The sequence below is a fragment of the Cetorhinus maximus genome, chromosome 7 (genome assembly GCF_964194155.1).
Source record: "Cetorhinus maximus chromosome 7, sCetMax3.hap1.1, whole genome shotgun sequence".
NCBI lineage: Eukaryota > Metazoa > Chordata > Chondrichthyes > Lamniformes > Cetorhinidae > Cetorhinus > Cetorhinus maximus.
This window is the reverse complement of record NC_135885.1, coordinates 18223985-18240536: the sequence shown is the minus strand read 5'-3', so window position 1 is coordinate 18240536 and position 16552 is coordinate 18223985. Positions and strand designations below refer to the sequence as shown.

The following is a 16552-nucleotide window of genomic DNA, read 5'->3' as shown; positions in this document are numbered from 1 at the left end:
TTTCTGATCCTCACCCTGGGCGACGCTCAGAGTATTGTGTGATTATTGTGAGTATTGTATTGAATGATATAGTAGATTTTCCCCACTCCTTAGCTGTAGCACTAAAGCCGATTTTGGTAGCAGACCAAAACTAACTCAGCGCATTTGGGGAATCGGTCTGTTTTGCATAACTCAGAGACTCATCCCGAGAAATAGAAATAGTCACCTAGTCTACTCTCTTTCACATCCTGACAGAAGAACATTAATATAGGACAGCAAGTGCCATAATTATGGATGATGTAGAGAGACCAAATAAAAAGGGAGCTATGAACTTGAAAATACAATGGAGTCTATCATAAAATAATTTGGTCAAATGGAACAGGTGTCATTAATGAGCCACACTGTTAATTTTCTTACAAATAATTCTACTTACCATTAGTCCCATCTACAGTCACTGCAGTGCCACCATCTTCATTCCCTGTCTGCACCAGGGACTCATCTTGGCTCTCTATTTTTAAAAAAATAGCAAAGGGAAGTGCAACTTGTTAAAAACACAGCATAAATTAATGACAGTACACTTTAATGTACAGATACTGAGATGTGTATGGGAGTATAGTACAACAAAGTCTAGATACCTCACTCTATGCTGAGGTGTAATGTAATTTTTTACACCAATCTTCTGAACTAATTTCAGCTCTAACCACTGGAGATTGGAGAACAAATGGGACAGAGCATTGAGCAAGAAACAATTGGAGTTTATAACAAAGGTAATGTAATAATCGTGCGAGACTTTAATCTCCATGATCTACATTGCTGCAGGAGTTCCTCTTGGTAATATCTTAGGCCCAAACATCTTGAGCTGCTTCATCAGTGACCTTCCTTCCAACATAAGATCAGAAGTGAGGATGTTCACTGATGATGAGTGTTCAGTCACATTTCCAGCTCCTCAGATACCAAGGCAGTCGATGCCTGCCTGTAGCAAGACCTGGACAACATTCAGGCTTGGTCTGGTAAGTGTTGAATTACATCCATGCCACAAGTGACAGGCAATGACCTCTCCAGCAACAGAAAATCTCGCTATTGACCAGAAACTTATAAATATAAGGCCTTATAAATACTGTTACTTACAAGAGCAGGTCAGAGGCTAGGGATTCTGACTCCTCAAAGCCTGTACACCTAAGAGGCACAAGTCAAGAATGTGATGCGACTCTCTCCACACGCCTGGATTAGTGCAGCTGCAGCAACCCTAAAGAAGCTTGACACCGTCCAGAAAAGGGCAGTCCTTTTCGCAGCACCTCACTCACCACCTTAAATACCCCCCTTCAGCACTGGCGCACAGTGGCAGCAGTGTGCACCATTTACAAGTTGCAGCAACCGACCAAGCCTCCATCAACTGTGCATTCTAAACTAGCGCCCTCTATCATCTAGTAGAACAAGGGCACCAGACACGTTGGAACACCAGCACCTGCCGGTTCCTTTCCAAGCTTACACAGCCCCCTGACTTGGAACTAAATCGCTGGCTGTTCCTTCACGGTCGTCACATCAAAATCCTGGAATGCTCTTGCTAACAATACTTGTGGGTGTACCTACACCAAATGGACTGCAGTGATTCAAGAAGGCAGCTCACCACCACCTTCTAATTAGGTATGTCTAGTGCTGACATTGCTAGTGATGCTCACATTTCACGAATGAATAAAAAGGCTAGATAAAACAAATTGGCAAAGATCAGCCATGATCTTATTGAATGGCGGAGCAGTCTCAAGGGCCTGAATGGCTTACTCCTGTTCCAAATTCATATTTTCATATTATAGAAGCTGAGTTAGTAGAATATCTTTGCAACAGTTTCTTGGAACAAATCATTGCAGAACCAACTAGGAATAAAGCTGTTTTAGATCTAATATTGTATAATGAGGAATCTTTAATTAGTAATCTCAAAGAACCCTCCAGGAAAAAAAAGTGATCATGATACAATTGAATTCCATAGTAAGTTTGTGAATTACATACTCCAGTCCCAAACAAGAATCTTAAACTTAAGCAAAGTCAATTTCATAAGTACGAAGGGAGAGCCAGCTCTGGTTGGTTGGCTAAATTAATAATGATTAATAGTAATAATAAAGATTGGGAGAGTTGTAAAAACCAGCAAAGGACAACCAAAAAGTGGGGGTGGGGGGAGAATGTAACAAGAGTAAATCTAAGAGCTGTTACAATTATACAAAAGGAAGAGAGTAGCTAAAGTAAATGTTGGTCCCTTAGAGGCAGAGACAGAAAAGTTTATCATGGGGAATGAGGAAATGGCAGAGATGTTGAACAAGTATTTTATGTATGTCTTCTCAGTGGAAGATACAAATTACAAATCAGAACTGGAGGGTGTCCAAGGGGCAAATAAGAATGAGGAAATCAAAGTAGTTGATATCAGCAGAGAGAACGCATTGGACAGATCAAGGCACTAAAGGCTGACTAATCCCCAGGACCTGATGGCCTACATCCTAGGGTTGTAAAAGAGGGATCTCCTGGAGATAGTGGATAATTCCCTCGGCTTAGAATTGTCCCAGTGAATTTGAAGTTAGTGAATGTAATACACCATTCAAGGAAGGAGGAAGAGAGCAAACAGGAAACTATAAGCCAGTCATCAGGGAAAATGCTGGAATCTATTACCAAGGAAGTTGTATCCATGCACTTAGAAATTCAAACTACAATCAGACAGAGTTAACATGGATTTACGAAAGGAAAATCATGTTTGATGATTAATAAAGTTTTTTGAGGCTGTAACTAGTAGGCTAGATAAAGGGATGCTAATAGATGTAATATACTTGGAGTTCCAAAAGGCATTTGAAAATGTGCCACGCAAAAGGTTAATAAGCAAAATAAGGGTTCATAGAGTTGGGGGTAATTAGCACAGATGGAAGGTTGGTTAATGGACAGGCAGAAGAGAGTAGGAATAAACAGTATTTTCAAGTTTGCAGGCACTAACCGGTGGAGTGCTACAAGGATCAGTGCTGGGAGCTCAACTATTTACAATCTATATTAATGGCTTGGGTGAAGAGACTGAGTAAGGAATCCAAGTTTGCTGTTAGGCAAAGCTAGGTGGAAATGTATCAAAAACAGAAAATGCTGAAAAAACTCAGCGGGTCTGGCAGCATCTGTAGAGGAGAGAAACAGAGTTAACATTTCGAGTCCGTATGACTTCCTAAGGTGGAAGTGTAAGCTGTGAGGACACAAAGGGTGCAAAGAGATATGGACAGATTAAGTGAATGGGCTACAAGGTGGCAGATGGAGCATAATGTGAGTAAGTGTGAGGTGATGCACTTTGGTCATAAGAATAGTAAAGCAGAGTATTTTTAAAAGCACAAAACTTCTAAACGATGTTCAGACATACGTGCATGTATACATACAAGGAACACAGAACGTACAGCAAGCATTTAGGAGGACAAATATTTTAGCCTTATCGCAAGGGGATTGAAGTACAGTACAAGAATAAGGAAGACTTGCTACAATTATGTAGGGCTTTAATGAGGCTATACCTGGACTACTGTGTGCAGTTTTGGCTTCCAAACATGCATTGGAGGTGGTACAATGAAGGCTCAGTAGATTGGTTCCTGGAATGACAGAATTGTCCTATGATGGGAGGCTATGTAAATTGGGCCTATATTCTCTGGATTTTAGAAAAATGAGTGGTGGGCTCATTGAAACAAACAAGATTTTGAAGAGGCTTGATGGGGTGGACACTGAGAGGTTGCTTCCACTGGCTGGGGAATCTAGAATACGGGGGAAGTCTTGGGATAAGAGGTCAACCATTTAGAACTGAGATGAGGTGAAATTCCTTCACTCAGGGAGTTGTGAATCTTTGGAAATGTCTTCGCCGGAGGTTTGAGGGTGCTCCATCATTGAGGGTACTTAAGGCTGAGATAGACAGATTTTTGGTCTTGGGAATCATGGGATATGGGGAGCAGGCAGGAAAGTGGAATTGAGGTAGAAAAATCAGCCATGATGGTATTGAATGGAGGTGCAGGCACAAGGGGGCATATGGTCTACTCTTAATTCTTTTGTTTTAAATTTGAAGATAGTCATATTGGATTGCCTTCACAGACCTCCAAAGCATCTGATTTCAAAGTAAAATTGGTGTAAGCCTGTGGAGCGGTAATTTCTCAATGTTAACCAGAGATAAAGCATGCAAGGAGACCCAGGGAAGGAATAGAACAGTTAAGGCATCCTAAAGAAGGGGAAAAAAATAATAAATGCTTTATTCTTCCTTACCAGGTGGCATTCCCTCTGAACCTGAAGAATCACGGTTGTTTGGATCACTGCAATAATAATTTTTGGAAATGAGAATTTTGCCAAATGCTAAAGAAATTTAATCACCACAAAAATAAATATGAATGCAAACTCCTGCATTAGCATTTAGCTAGTAATAGGTATCCCGGCTGATATTCTTTGGACCCAATTCTGGCATGTACTCAAATTATGCCCTCTAGTGCTGAGTTTGTGGGGTCAGTGAGAGAGCACCTATTTAGCATGGAGCAGATGGGCACAAGCTTCAGTTCAGGCAAATTTCTGACACCAGCCTGCCCTGTGATGTCAGAGACCTCAGCCACCATTTCCAGTTCCAGCCTATTGGCCATGACCCTGTGAGCCAAAAGGCTAATCAATTACAAAAATTTAAGAAACAAAATTATTGAGGAGTCCACATCCCCAGCCTGGACTCGATAGGTTGGACCAGTGAGGAAACTGGCGTGCTTTATTTCAAGGTGTTGCTGTCCATTGGGTCCCAGCTCCGCCAATGAGGTGAGAGCCTCTGGCATCAAATGTCCCCATCCTCTTGTCATAATTTGCACTGTAAGGCATGGACAGTGGTTCCACGCCTTATAAGGCAGTCAGACCAATCTTTACCAGTCTTTATTGCCTAGTTTATGGCACAATTCACAATATCATTCTGCCACGCAGAGCATATACACCAAATTCCATTTCCCAAATGGGAGTATGGAGTTTCAGGTGCAACTGCTTGCCCCTCTGAACCTGGTAGCCACTGAACTATGGATGTATAAAGACATGGTTTCATTAATCTGTTCTATAGGCACTGGCTTCCAGCAGCTGTTATGCTAAGACTTTATTAAGCAGTATAATAGAGATCTGCCTGGATAAGATATGCTGACCAGTTTAATGTCCTAGTTAACATGCTATGTAGTAGATGAATATGCCAACAACTGTTCAATCCAAGTCTTCATGTGAGGGGTGCTATCTGGTGATTTCACACTTAAAAAGTGCTAAGTTATAGGTGGAAAAAGGTAAGAGAGAGAGAGACTTACCTCCATGCTATCATTTCTCCTTTTTTGTCACAAGTCCACCATGTATTTTAGTAAAAGATCCTGGGTTAGAGGAAACCCTTCCATTGCATGTATCAACCAACTTCACGAACCATTTTAAGTTTTTGGGTCAAAGTTAAAAGTGTATTATGACCTGGATTGAAAATTCCATTTGCAGAGCTTGATCATTCTAAGCTATTTTAATAAAAATATGGCTCAAGCTTTAACAAGTTGAATTTTTAAATATGTATTAAAATGAGCAATATTTTCACCAGGTAGGTCCAGATAAGAAGACTCATTTAGTAACCTATTGAATACCAACCCATTACATCATCTGGCTGTTCCTTGAATGAATGACCTCCACCAATCTTCCTGGTAATCTGTTCCAACTGTCAATCATTTGAGAGCAAATATTCCCTGACATTTTCCTAAATTTGGTCTTCATGAACCTGAACCTTGACATTTTATCCTGCCTGGCATATCTGGAAATACTGAAGATGTGAGAACAAGGATAATGTGATAAAATCTGGAAATGTGAGAAATTCACATTGGTTTATACCTTGCATTGTGTTCCACATCATGGGTTCCATCTGTCAAAATAAGAACAAGAGTCGAACATCTTTAAATGCATTTTTGCTCCTCTCTTCAACGTTATATTTTGTGTTCTTCAGCGCTTTATTCATACAGCAGATTTAATGTGTCACGTAGGTGGCTTTGATTTACAATGAGCATTTTATGCCACCAGACAAAGCAGCAAAATGACATATGTTCACAATTTTTCTTGTAAACCACAAGTTCAATAATATTCTGCTTGACTATCCTTCCCACCAAAGTAGATAACCAAACATTTTCCCACACTATACTCCATCTGCAAATTTTATCTGCTGGAGTTTGGAAGAGTAAGAGCTGACTCGATTGAAACATATAGGGTCCTGAGGGGTCTTGACAGGCTGGATGTGGTAAGAATGTTTACTCTTGCGGGAGAACTAGTGGCTACTGTTTAAAAAAAGGGGTCGCCTATTTAAGACAGAGAATAGGAGAAATTTTTTCTGAGGGTTGAGCGCCTTTGGAACTTTCTTCCTCGAAAGACGGTGGAAGCGAAGCCTTTGAATATTTTTAAGGCAGAGCTAGATAGATTCTTGATAAGCAAGGGGGTGAAAGGTTACCAGGGTAGGTGGGAATGTGAAGTTCAGGTTAAAATCAGATCAGCCATGATCTTACTAAATGGCAGAGCAGGCTCGAGGGGCCAAGAGGCCTACCCCTGCTCCTAATTCATATGCATGTATTTTTTGCCTACTCACTTAACCTATCTATATCACTTTGCAGTCTCTTAGTATCTTTCTCACAACTCTCTTTCTTCCCAACCTTGTATTAGAGCAAATTTAGTTACAGTACAATCAGTCTCTTCATCCAAGCATTAATATAGATTGTAAATAGTTGAGGCTCCAGCACTGATCTCTGTGACATTCCACTGTGAAGCTGCTGACTCATGCTACGGCATGGTTTCAGAGAGGCTGCCAAGTGGCCATTCACCCACTCAGTCAATGTTGGCAAACTGTTCAACTTTGGAGCTTATTTCTGTCTTCACACAAAACTCAAACGTGCACTTTCCAACAGGAGTCACTAAAAAGCCATCAGGAGTGTGAATCATGATTGATTTCACCAACCCCCACCCCTCAAATACACAAGTCAATCGCAACTCCCCACTGCTGCCCTGCTTAAGACCAACTTGCTAAGCAGAGAGCAGGATCACCTTGCACCTGCATGCCTCAGCAACATCCAACAAGTGCATTTACACTAAACCAGAGAGGAGACTTATATCCTTCATTTTAAAAAGAAGAAAATATTTACATTTGCAGTATCCTTTGAATCGCTTGACAAGGAATGTGACGATTAGAAGTAGTAGAATGCCACCGAGGATGATGCACATATATATGGGAAGGTGACTTGTACCATTTGCTACAACAACAGGACAGTCTCTTCCAGCTGATCCCAGATGATCTTGATTCACATCTTCATTCCATGGATCAGAAGTTTCCTCCATTTTTACCGTAGATCGTATTGTGGTGGGGTAATTTTCAGTTCTCAGACTCGCGGTCTCAGAAGATGTGTCCTGCATCCATTCTAAATCGTTCCACATGACCTGTGAGGTATTTGTGGTTGCAGGTGTTGTGATCACTTGTGTGGTGATTTCTTGGGTGGTCAATGAAGTTGTCGATTCAGAAGTAATAACGGGAATTGTTGTACTCACTGGGTAGTCATAATCTCCAGCAAATGTTGTTGTATCAAGAAAATCAAGCTCTGCAACAATGAAAAAAAAAGTGTTTTTTTTTGAACGAGAGCAGAACAAAACTGTGCTGTAACTTGGGTTGCTGAATGTACTGGTGTGAGTTGACAGGAAAAATTACAATTTGGCCAAAGCATATCAAATTTTTCACATTGCTAGACCACTTGTGACCTATGATCACATAGCTCTCTTTAGGTATCACCCAAAAATTTACACAAAATTAATGGGCTGTAACTCCTGAGCTCCAGGCTATCTTATCTGGGGGGGTACCCCAAAGATGCGCTGGGAAGCCACACCACCTTGCACCCTCCCTCATCAAGAGTTATCCAGAAAAAGTTAGAAGAATTAGCTATTCTAACTACTGTGCTGACCCACACTGACTCTCCCCACACCCACAGGGGACTTCCCACCTCCCTGAGACCCACCCGCCCACGGGACCCCCCAACCCCACCCCGAGGGTCTTCTCCCAGCCCCCAATACCCCCAAGGCCCGAACTGAGCCTGCCCAATCTCCTGCCCCAACCAGACACGCTCCACCTCCCACAGCCTGACCCAACCAGAACTGCTCCCTGCCAAGGCACAGCAACCTGACCCAACCCATTCCAGCATCACCCCTCCCACCCACAAGACCCAGCCCAACTCCTCCACCTGCCAAGGCCTAACCCAACCTCGCTCCCCCACCAAAGCCTCACCTCACCCACCACCCCTGCCCAAGGCCTGAACTGACCGGACCTCTAACCCCCAAAGGCCAAGCTGACACGCCACCTCATCGCTTCATCATGCCGGGCACCATATTTAATGTCCAGCCGTGCGCACGCTTCTCAATGCTTCCGGCCCATGACTACTGCAGGGAAGATGTCCACAAAAGACAAAAAGACTGCAGCCCCCAGGTTTAATGACACATCACTGGAATGCCATTGGAACGGTGTGGAGGCCCGCCATGATGTCCTCTACCCGCAGGATGGGCACGGCATCACCAATCCAGCGGCACAGCGGCGGTCAATGCCAATGCTGCACAGAAGAGGTTGGCAATCCATTGCAGATAGAGGATGAATTATCTCATCCGAGCAGCCAGGGTATGGCAACCATCTCATCACTCTAAACTCTCACACTCAAGTCCATCACACGTTCACTGGCATTTCACTCACTGCCAGCTCAAGGGACATCACCACCCATCCTCACAAATGTACCCTCACATGCCCATCTTTTCTCATTTCTGGAGACTGCCTCCTCAGCCCTCACTACTTTGAGGACACTTTCACAGATCAACATGTGCCGCCACACACTCCCTGGGTTAGCCTCCTTCCCCAGTACAACTCTCGTCCTGCAGCCTCTTCCCTTGCCTGAGGCCACTTTCCTGCACCACCGCACCCCTCCCCCCCCACCTTCTTCAAGCAAGACCTTTCCCCTGAAGCCATTGAAAAGTCACCCAAAAATTGTTGATCTAGCCGGTAGAGACCTACCCATGAGCCCCCCTAAAAGTGATGTGGTGCTCTCTGTGAAGCCTGGTGCTGATGACTGCGAGTGCTGATCGAAGCAAGATAGGCAAACAAACCTTGAATTCCTGAGTGAAGGGCAGCCTGCCAGGTGCACGTCGCTTATGTGCTGTTGTGAAACACATCGATGTGTTTTCCCGCTGACGTAGGCAGGGGGGATGAGTCTGGCAGGCTGGCCTTATATTGATAGGCTGATGTATTACAATGAGGTTCCCATAGGCAGAAAACGCAGCCCACCATTGGTGGGCTGAGCGAACGATCGCACACTGGTTTCACACCGTCGGAAACCGATCGCGCCATATTGTCCGCTCATGCCACCGAACACGCCCAATGCCAGCGGGCATAGAAAATCCCAGCCTAGGCACTGGGGACGCACTGCACTCCCCAGACTAGTTTCACCACAATTCCTAATACACACCAAGTCAAGATGCTGCTGAAGGAATATCAAAAGTAATTGCAAAAATTAAAAGAGGCAACTTTGTGACAGACCATTGGACGCTGAACCTAGAGGTGCTTGACTTCGATTTGAGTTCAGAGTTTTATTATCTTTACTTTTTCATGGGATGTGGGTGTTGCTGACAAGGCCAGCATTTGCTGCCCATCCCTAATTGCCCTTGAGCTGAGTGGCTTGCTAGGCCATTTCAGAGTTAGGAGTCAACCACATTGCTGTGGGTCTAGAGTCACAAGTAGGGGTCCAAATCCCAAAAGAAAATGAGTGAACCAGATGATTCCTTTGCACAATCAATGATAGTTTCATGGTCACCATTACTGAGACTAACTTTACAATTCCAGATTTATTAACTGAATTTAAATTCCACCAACTACCATGGTGGAATTTGAACACATGTCCCAGAGCATTAGCCTGCACTTCTGCCTTACTAGTGCAGTGACATTATCGTGACACCACCGTTTCCCTGATCAGCTGTTCCAGTAAAGGGCCAAGTAGCCAAAGCAGCCTGGGATGTTTTATGATATGCTAAAGGTACTATATAAGTATCAGTTGTTGTTGTAATCAGGAAAGTCTCAGGTTTGTTCTCCCATCTGCTGAATTAACTGAACTTAGTTAGAAAGCAGATTAGAGGAGCTACAATTGGCCTCAATCATTATTCTCATTTATGATCATTATCCATTGATCCCTGTCATGAAAGCATAATAATTCTCAATATTATTGTGATTTATTGTAAAAGTAGGTTAATAGTGAGTTTTAGATAGTTTCTGTGTGTTTGTATTTGTGCGATTTAATTGAATTGGAGACAGCTGATCTGGAGGTTTTGACTCATCAAAAGAAGCTAGGTTTGAAATGCCAAATACATAAACATGGCTTAGAATGTAAGGTGAGGGGAATTTTCATGTTTTAGATAAATCAGGGCAGTTTGAATTTCAAAGAGATGCTTGGATAGTTGCACCTAGCCAGTGAAGCTAAGCTAAGCAGTGTGTTTATTTTTCCCAAAGGTTACTGACAATTTTAGCACCATGGGAAGATTAATATGAGAAAGGTAAAGTTCCAAAGACATATGGGAACAATGGAATTTACAGTAAAAGGGAGAAACATGTATAAAGGAGAATGAGGCTATGTGTCAGGCATTGTAAGATCTAACAGAAGTGTGATAAGCCTCCAGTATTTGTGCATTAAGCCTGCTGTCTACAGAAACTGAGGCTGGGAAAAGCCACTTTGAATTGTACCATCCAGGGTATTTTGTTGACTTGCCTGGATCCATTTAAAATCTTTTTTTTTTACTGTTGACTTAACAGGGGTGTAACTGGAAGCCAGATTAATTAGGGATTTTAGAAGTTATTAAAGTAGTAATTTGTAGACCTCTGTATGTGCTTGGACTCTTTTCTTTTGTTAATAAATGTTTAATTTAGTTTTCTAAGAAGTCTCTGAAATCTTGGTGGACTTATTACTTATGAATTCAGGGCACGCATCTTGAAATAAAATACAGGTTGCAAAACCGTTGTGACCACACGATCACGTTTCCCTCGTGGATTTGATCCACCTGACACATATCATCTGCCACATCATAACACCCCAGCTGCCTGGTTTAAATGTGAAATGATGCTTGGCAGTTAACTGTCAGTCACCATTAACTGGTGCATTCTCCATGGAAATGCCTCTACCAATCAGAGATCAGTTGTCAACCAATCAGCACTCTCTTCTCATACAGTGTAAAGTTGTTGATTCCCCTGACATTAGTGTTCTTGCGATTGTCGACAAAATGTCTTTTTTCAGCAATACTCAGATTACATTATGTTAGATTATATTTGTAGATGCATACAAAGAGATCAACATTGTTTCGGTACTTTTAACTGATAACAGGACTGAAACTATATCTTGACATGGATTTTGGGTTAAACATGGGGGAGGCTGGGTCAGGGGATTCATTGGATGCTGGGTTTAGATAGCACATGATTCCTGAGGAGGTTTAAGATGGCATTAGGGTGCCAATAACTCTCCTTTCATTGGGTAGTCCTAGCTTTCCTTGTGCAGTGGGGATTCAGGGAAGTGGCTTGAGTGCAAAACTGTACACTGGTAGAAAGGGTGACCACATTTTCTAGTTCTTCCAAGCCTAAAACAGGTTAATATTTATGTAATTTCTTGGATACCCTTACTTGAATGGAAGGGGTTTTTATTTACCTATATCCAGGCATATTTCAGAAACTACAGATTCTTTTCTGGCCAGACTACATCCATACTTCTTTAGGTGCTCCTGATCCACTCGTGAAATAACAAGAGACTGTCCGTCATTGGTGATGCTCACAACCCCAGTATCTGATATAGACAATCCATCATACTGCCATTTTATTCGGGGTGTCAACACTTTTGGTCCACAATAGGTGCATGTTAATGTGACTTTATCTCCAGCTGACAAAGTAGGTGGGTCCACTGTGAGGAGGAGGTTAGACCAGCATCCTAGAAAAAAAAGAAAAGAAGTCCTTCTATGTTATATGTAAAAAGATAACAACAGTAACTATAACATATATGTTTTAGGAGACTTCAACCAGCTTCTATATACAGGCAGCCCAGTTAAATAAAGATTCAAGATTAGTGCTCCTTATGAGATGTACTGAATTCAGCCTAATGAACCTCCTCTGAACTGCCTCCAATGCAACTATATCCGTCTTTAAATAAGGAGACCAAAACAGTGCACAGTCCTCTGGGTGTGGGATTTGAACCTGTGTCCTCAAAGCAGTCGCCTTGGCCTCTGGATTACTACCCTAGTGACATTGTTACCACGCCAGCATCTTCCTCACAAATAACCATCAGCACTTTCTGTCCAGGCTCACGCTTGAACAATGGTACATGAACATATGAAATTAAAGGTAGGAAAAGGTCAACAGGCCCATCGATGCCCAACCTATTCATTGAATCGTACAACCTGGTGCGTCACCCTCCTGAACAATCAATAATGCTAATTCCTGGAGGAGACCAGCAAGCAGAGAAAAAAAGTTTTGGTTAATTTCAGGGAAAACTCTTGGAATACTCTTTCGAATACCTCCTGCAATCAAGGAAGCCAAGATTATGTTTAAACTTCTCCCATAGTGATTCTGGTGTGGGCAATGTTCATAAACTATATGAGTTTACATGAGCATGGTATGTTGCCTCCCTGGTGCCAGGGTCAAGGATGTCACTGAGTGGCTGCAGGACATTCTGAAGGGGGAGGGTGAGCAGCCGCAGGTCGTGGTCCATATCGGTACCAACAACATAGCTAAAAAGAGGGATGAGGTCCTGAAAGCAGAATATAGGGAACTAGAAAATAAACTAGGAAACAAGCAGGACCTCAAAGGTAGTAATCTCAGGGTTACTCCCAGTACCATATGCTAGCAGGATCAGGAATAGGAGAATAGACCAGATGAGCAAGTGGCTGGAGAGATGGTGTATGAGAGAGGGATTTAGATTCCTGAGGCTTTGGGACCAATTCTAGTGAAGATGGGACCTGTACACGCTCAACGGGTTGCACACCAGCAGGACCGGGACCAATATCCTCGCAGAGTTATTTTGCTAGTACTGTGGGGGAGGATTTAAACTAGATTGGCAGGAGGATGGGAACTTGAGCGGGGAGACGCAAGAGAGGGAAACAAAGATAAGAATGAAAGAAAAGTGGAAAGCAGAGGAAACAAGGGCTAGCAGCAAATAGGGTCATAGTACAAAATAAGTGTAAAAATGTTACAAAGACAAGTCTAAAGGCACTGTATCTGAACGCATGCAGCATTCACAATAAGGTAGATGAATTAACAGCGCAAATAGATGTAAATGGGTACGATATGATTGCGATTACAGAGACATGGCTGCAGGGTGATCAAGGCTGGGAACTAAATATCCAAGGGTACTTGATATTTAGGATAGACAGGCAAAAAGTAAAAGGAGGTGGTGTGGCGCTGTTAGTTAAGGATGAAATCCCTACGATAATGAGAGAGGATATTGGCTCAGAAAATCTAGATGTAGAATCAGTCTGGGTGGAGTTAAGAAGCAACAAGAGGTGGAAAATATTAATGGGAGTTGTCTATAGACCTCCAAACAGTAGTGATAAGCTAGGGGATGACATTAAACAGAAAATTAGAGATAAATGTAACAAGGGTGCCATAGTAATCATAGAACCATAGAAAAGTTACAGCACAGAAGGAGGCCATTCGGCCCATCTTATCCATACCAACCCAAGGATACTCAGGTGCCCTTTCTAATCCCACCTTCCTGCACCCGGCCCATAGCCCTGCAGTTTACAGCACTTTAGGTGCAGATCCAGGTACTTTTTAAAAGAGTTTAAAGCTTCTGCCTCTACACCAACTTAGGCAGCGAATTCCAGACACCCACTACCCTCTACGTAAAAAAAGTTCTTCCTCATGTCCCTCCTACACCTTCTGCCACTTATCTTGAAATTATGTCCCCTGGTTCTAGAATTCTCCATCAAGGGAAACAATTTTATCCTGTCCACTCTATCTATTCCCCTCATAATTTTGTACACCTCAATCAAGTCACCTCTCAGCCTTCTTTGTTCGAAGGAAAACAACCCCAACCTATCCAATCTCTCCTCGTAGCTACACTTTTCTAACCCTGGCAACATTCTTGTAAACCTCCTCTGCACTCTCTCCAGAGCTATTACGTCCTTCCTGTAATGTGGGCAAATCAGATTAGCAATAATACTGTGGCGGTTGAATTCCTGGAGTGTGTACGAGATGGTTTTTTAGACTAGTATGTCGAGGAACCAACTAGGGAACAGGCTATCCTAGATTTGGTATGTGCAATGAGAAGGGGTTAATGAATAATCTTGTGCGGAGTCCTTTAGGAAATAATGACTATAACATGACAGAATTCTTCATTAGGATGGAAAGTGAAGTAGTCCAATCTGAATCTATTGTGGTAAATCTCAGGGGAAAAAAATGAAAGTATGAGGCGTGAGTTGGCTAAGATAGATTGGGGAATTTCATTAAAGGGTGGATAGGCAATGGCTAATATGTAAGGAACGAATACAAGCATTGCAACAGTTATACATTCCTTTCTGGCGCATAAACACAACAGGAAAAGTTGCCCAACCATGGCTAACAAAAAAAATTAAGGATAGTATTAGATCCAAAGAGGAGTCATATAAAGTTGCTAGAAAAAGTAATAAGTCTGAGGATTGGGAGCAGTTTAGAATTCAGCAAAGGAGGACCAAAAGATTGATTAAAAGGGGAAAAATAGAGTATGAGATTAAACTTACAAGGAACATAAAAGAAGATTGTAAAAGCTTCTTTAAGTATGTAAAAAGAAAAAGATTAGTGAAGACAAATGTAGGTCCTTTACAGTCTGAAACGGGAGAATTTATAATAGCAAGAAAATGGCAGAGCAATTAAACAACTACTTTAGTTCTGTCTTCACAAAGGAAGACACAAATAACTTCCCAGGAATACTAGGAAACCAAGGGTCTAGTGAGAAGGAGGAATTGAAGAAAATTAGTATTACTAAAATAATAGTGCTGGAGAAATTAATGGGATTGAAAACCAATAAATCCCCAGGGCCTGATAATCTACACCCCAGGGTACTAAAGAAGGTGGCCATGGAAATAGTGGATGCATTGGTTGTCATCTTCCATAATTCTGTAGATTCTGGAACAGTCCAGGCAGATTGAGGGTGGCAAATGCAACCCCACTAAAAAGGAGGGAGGGAGAAAACAGCAAATCACAGACCAGTTAGCCTATCAGTAGTGGCGAAAATGCCAGAGTCTATTATAAAGAATGTGATAATAGGACACTTGGATTAGACAAAGTGAACATGGACTTATGAAAGGGAAATCATGTTTGGTAAATCTATTGGAGTTTTTTGAGGATGTAACTAGCAGAATAGATAAGGAAGAACCAGTGGATGCGGTGTATTTGGATTTTCAGAAAGCTTTTGATAAAGTCCCATTTAAGAGATTAGTAGGCAAAATTAAAGCACATGGGATTGGGAGTAATATATTGGCATGCATTGAGAATTGGTTAGCAGACAGGAAACAGAGTAGGAATAAACGGGTCTTTTTCAGAGTGGCTGGCAGTGACTAGTGGGGTACCGTGGGGATCAATGCTTGGACCCCAGCTATTCACAATATATATCAATGATTTGGATGAGGTAACCAAATGTAATATTTCCAAGTTTGCTGATGACACAAAACTTGGTGAGAACGCGAGTGATAAGGAGGGTGTTAAGAGGCTTCAAGGCAATTTAGACAGGTTGAGTGAGTGGGCAAATACATGGCAGGTGCAGTATAACGTGGATAAGTATGAAGTTATCCACTTTGGTAGGAAAAACTGAATGGCAGAGTATTATTTAAATAGTGATAGATTGGGAAATGTTGATGTACAAAGGGACCTGGGTGCCCTTGTACATCAGTCACTGAAAGCAAGCATGCAGTTGCAGCAAGCAGTTAGGAAGGCCAATGGTATGAGGTTACTTTATACCAATTGTACTTAATCAAATTTTACCATCTGCTGTGGTGGGATTTGAACCAAGGCTCCCAGAGGGTCACCCTGGGGATTATAGATTACAAGTCCTGTGAGGATACCACTACACCAACTCCTCACCCCAAGGCCAATGGTATGTTGGACTTCATTGCAAGAGGACTTGAGTACAGGAGCAAGGATGTCTTACTGCAGCTGTACAGGGCTTTGGTGAGGCCACACCTGGAGTATTGTGTGCAGTCTCGGTCTCCTTACCTACGAAAGGATATACTTGCCATAGAGGGAGTGTAGCGAAGGTTCACCAGACTCATTCCTGGGATGGCAGTATTGCCGTATGAGGAGAGATTGGGCCGACTAGGCTGTCTTCACTGGAGTTCAAAGAATGAGAGGACATCACATTGAAATGTATAAAATTCTGACAGGGATGGACAGACTGGATGCAGGGATGATGTTTCCTCTCGCTGGGTTGTCTAGAGCAAGGCGTCACAGTCTCAGGATACAGGGCAGGCCATTTAGGACTGAGATGAGGAGAAATTTCTTCACTCAGAGGGTGGTGAACCTAGGGAATTCTCTACCATA

At 42.5% G+C, this 16552-nt stretch overlaps 1 protein-coding gene across 1 annotated transcript in view; it reads right to left on the bottom strand.

Moving 5' to 3' along the window:
- The window catches only part of LOC144682627 (uncharacterized), a 37754-nt gene that overhangs the window by 8361 nt on the left and 12841 nt on the right, over positions 1-16552 (bottom strand). Inside the window, exons 3-7 of the mRNA XM_078545136.1 lie at positions 11697-11972; positions 7131-7580; positions 5839-5869; positions 4234-4280; positions 413-487 (exon numbers count right to left, since the gene is read on the bottom strand). Of these exons, the coding sequence (XP_078401262.1) occupies positions 413-487; positions 4234-4280; positions 5839-5869; positions 7131-7580; positions 11697-11972 (879 nt within the window). The remainder of the gene's footprint in view (positions 1-412; positions 488-4233; positions 4281-5838; positions 5870-7130; positions 7581-11696; positions 11973-16552) is intronic.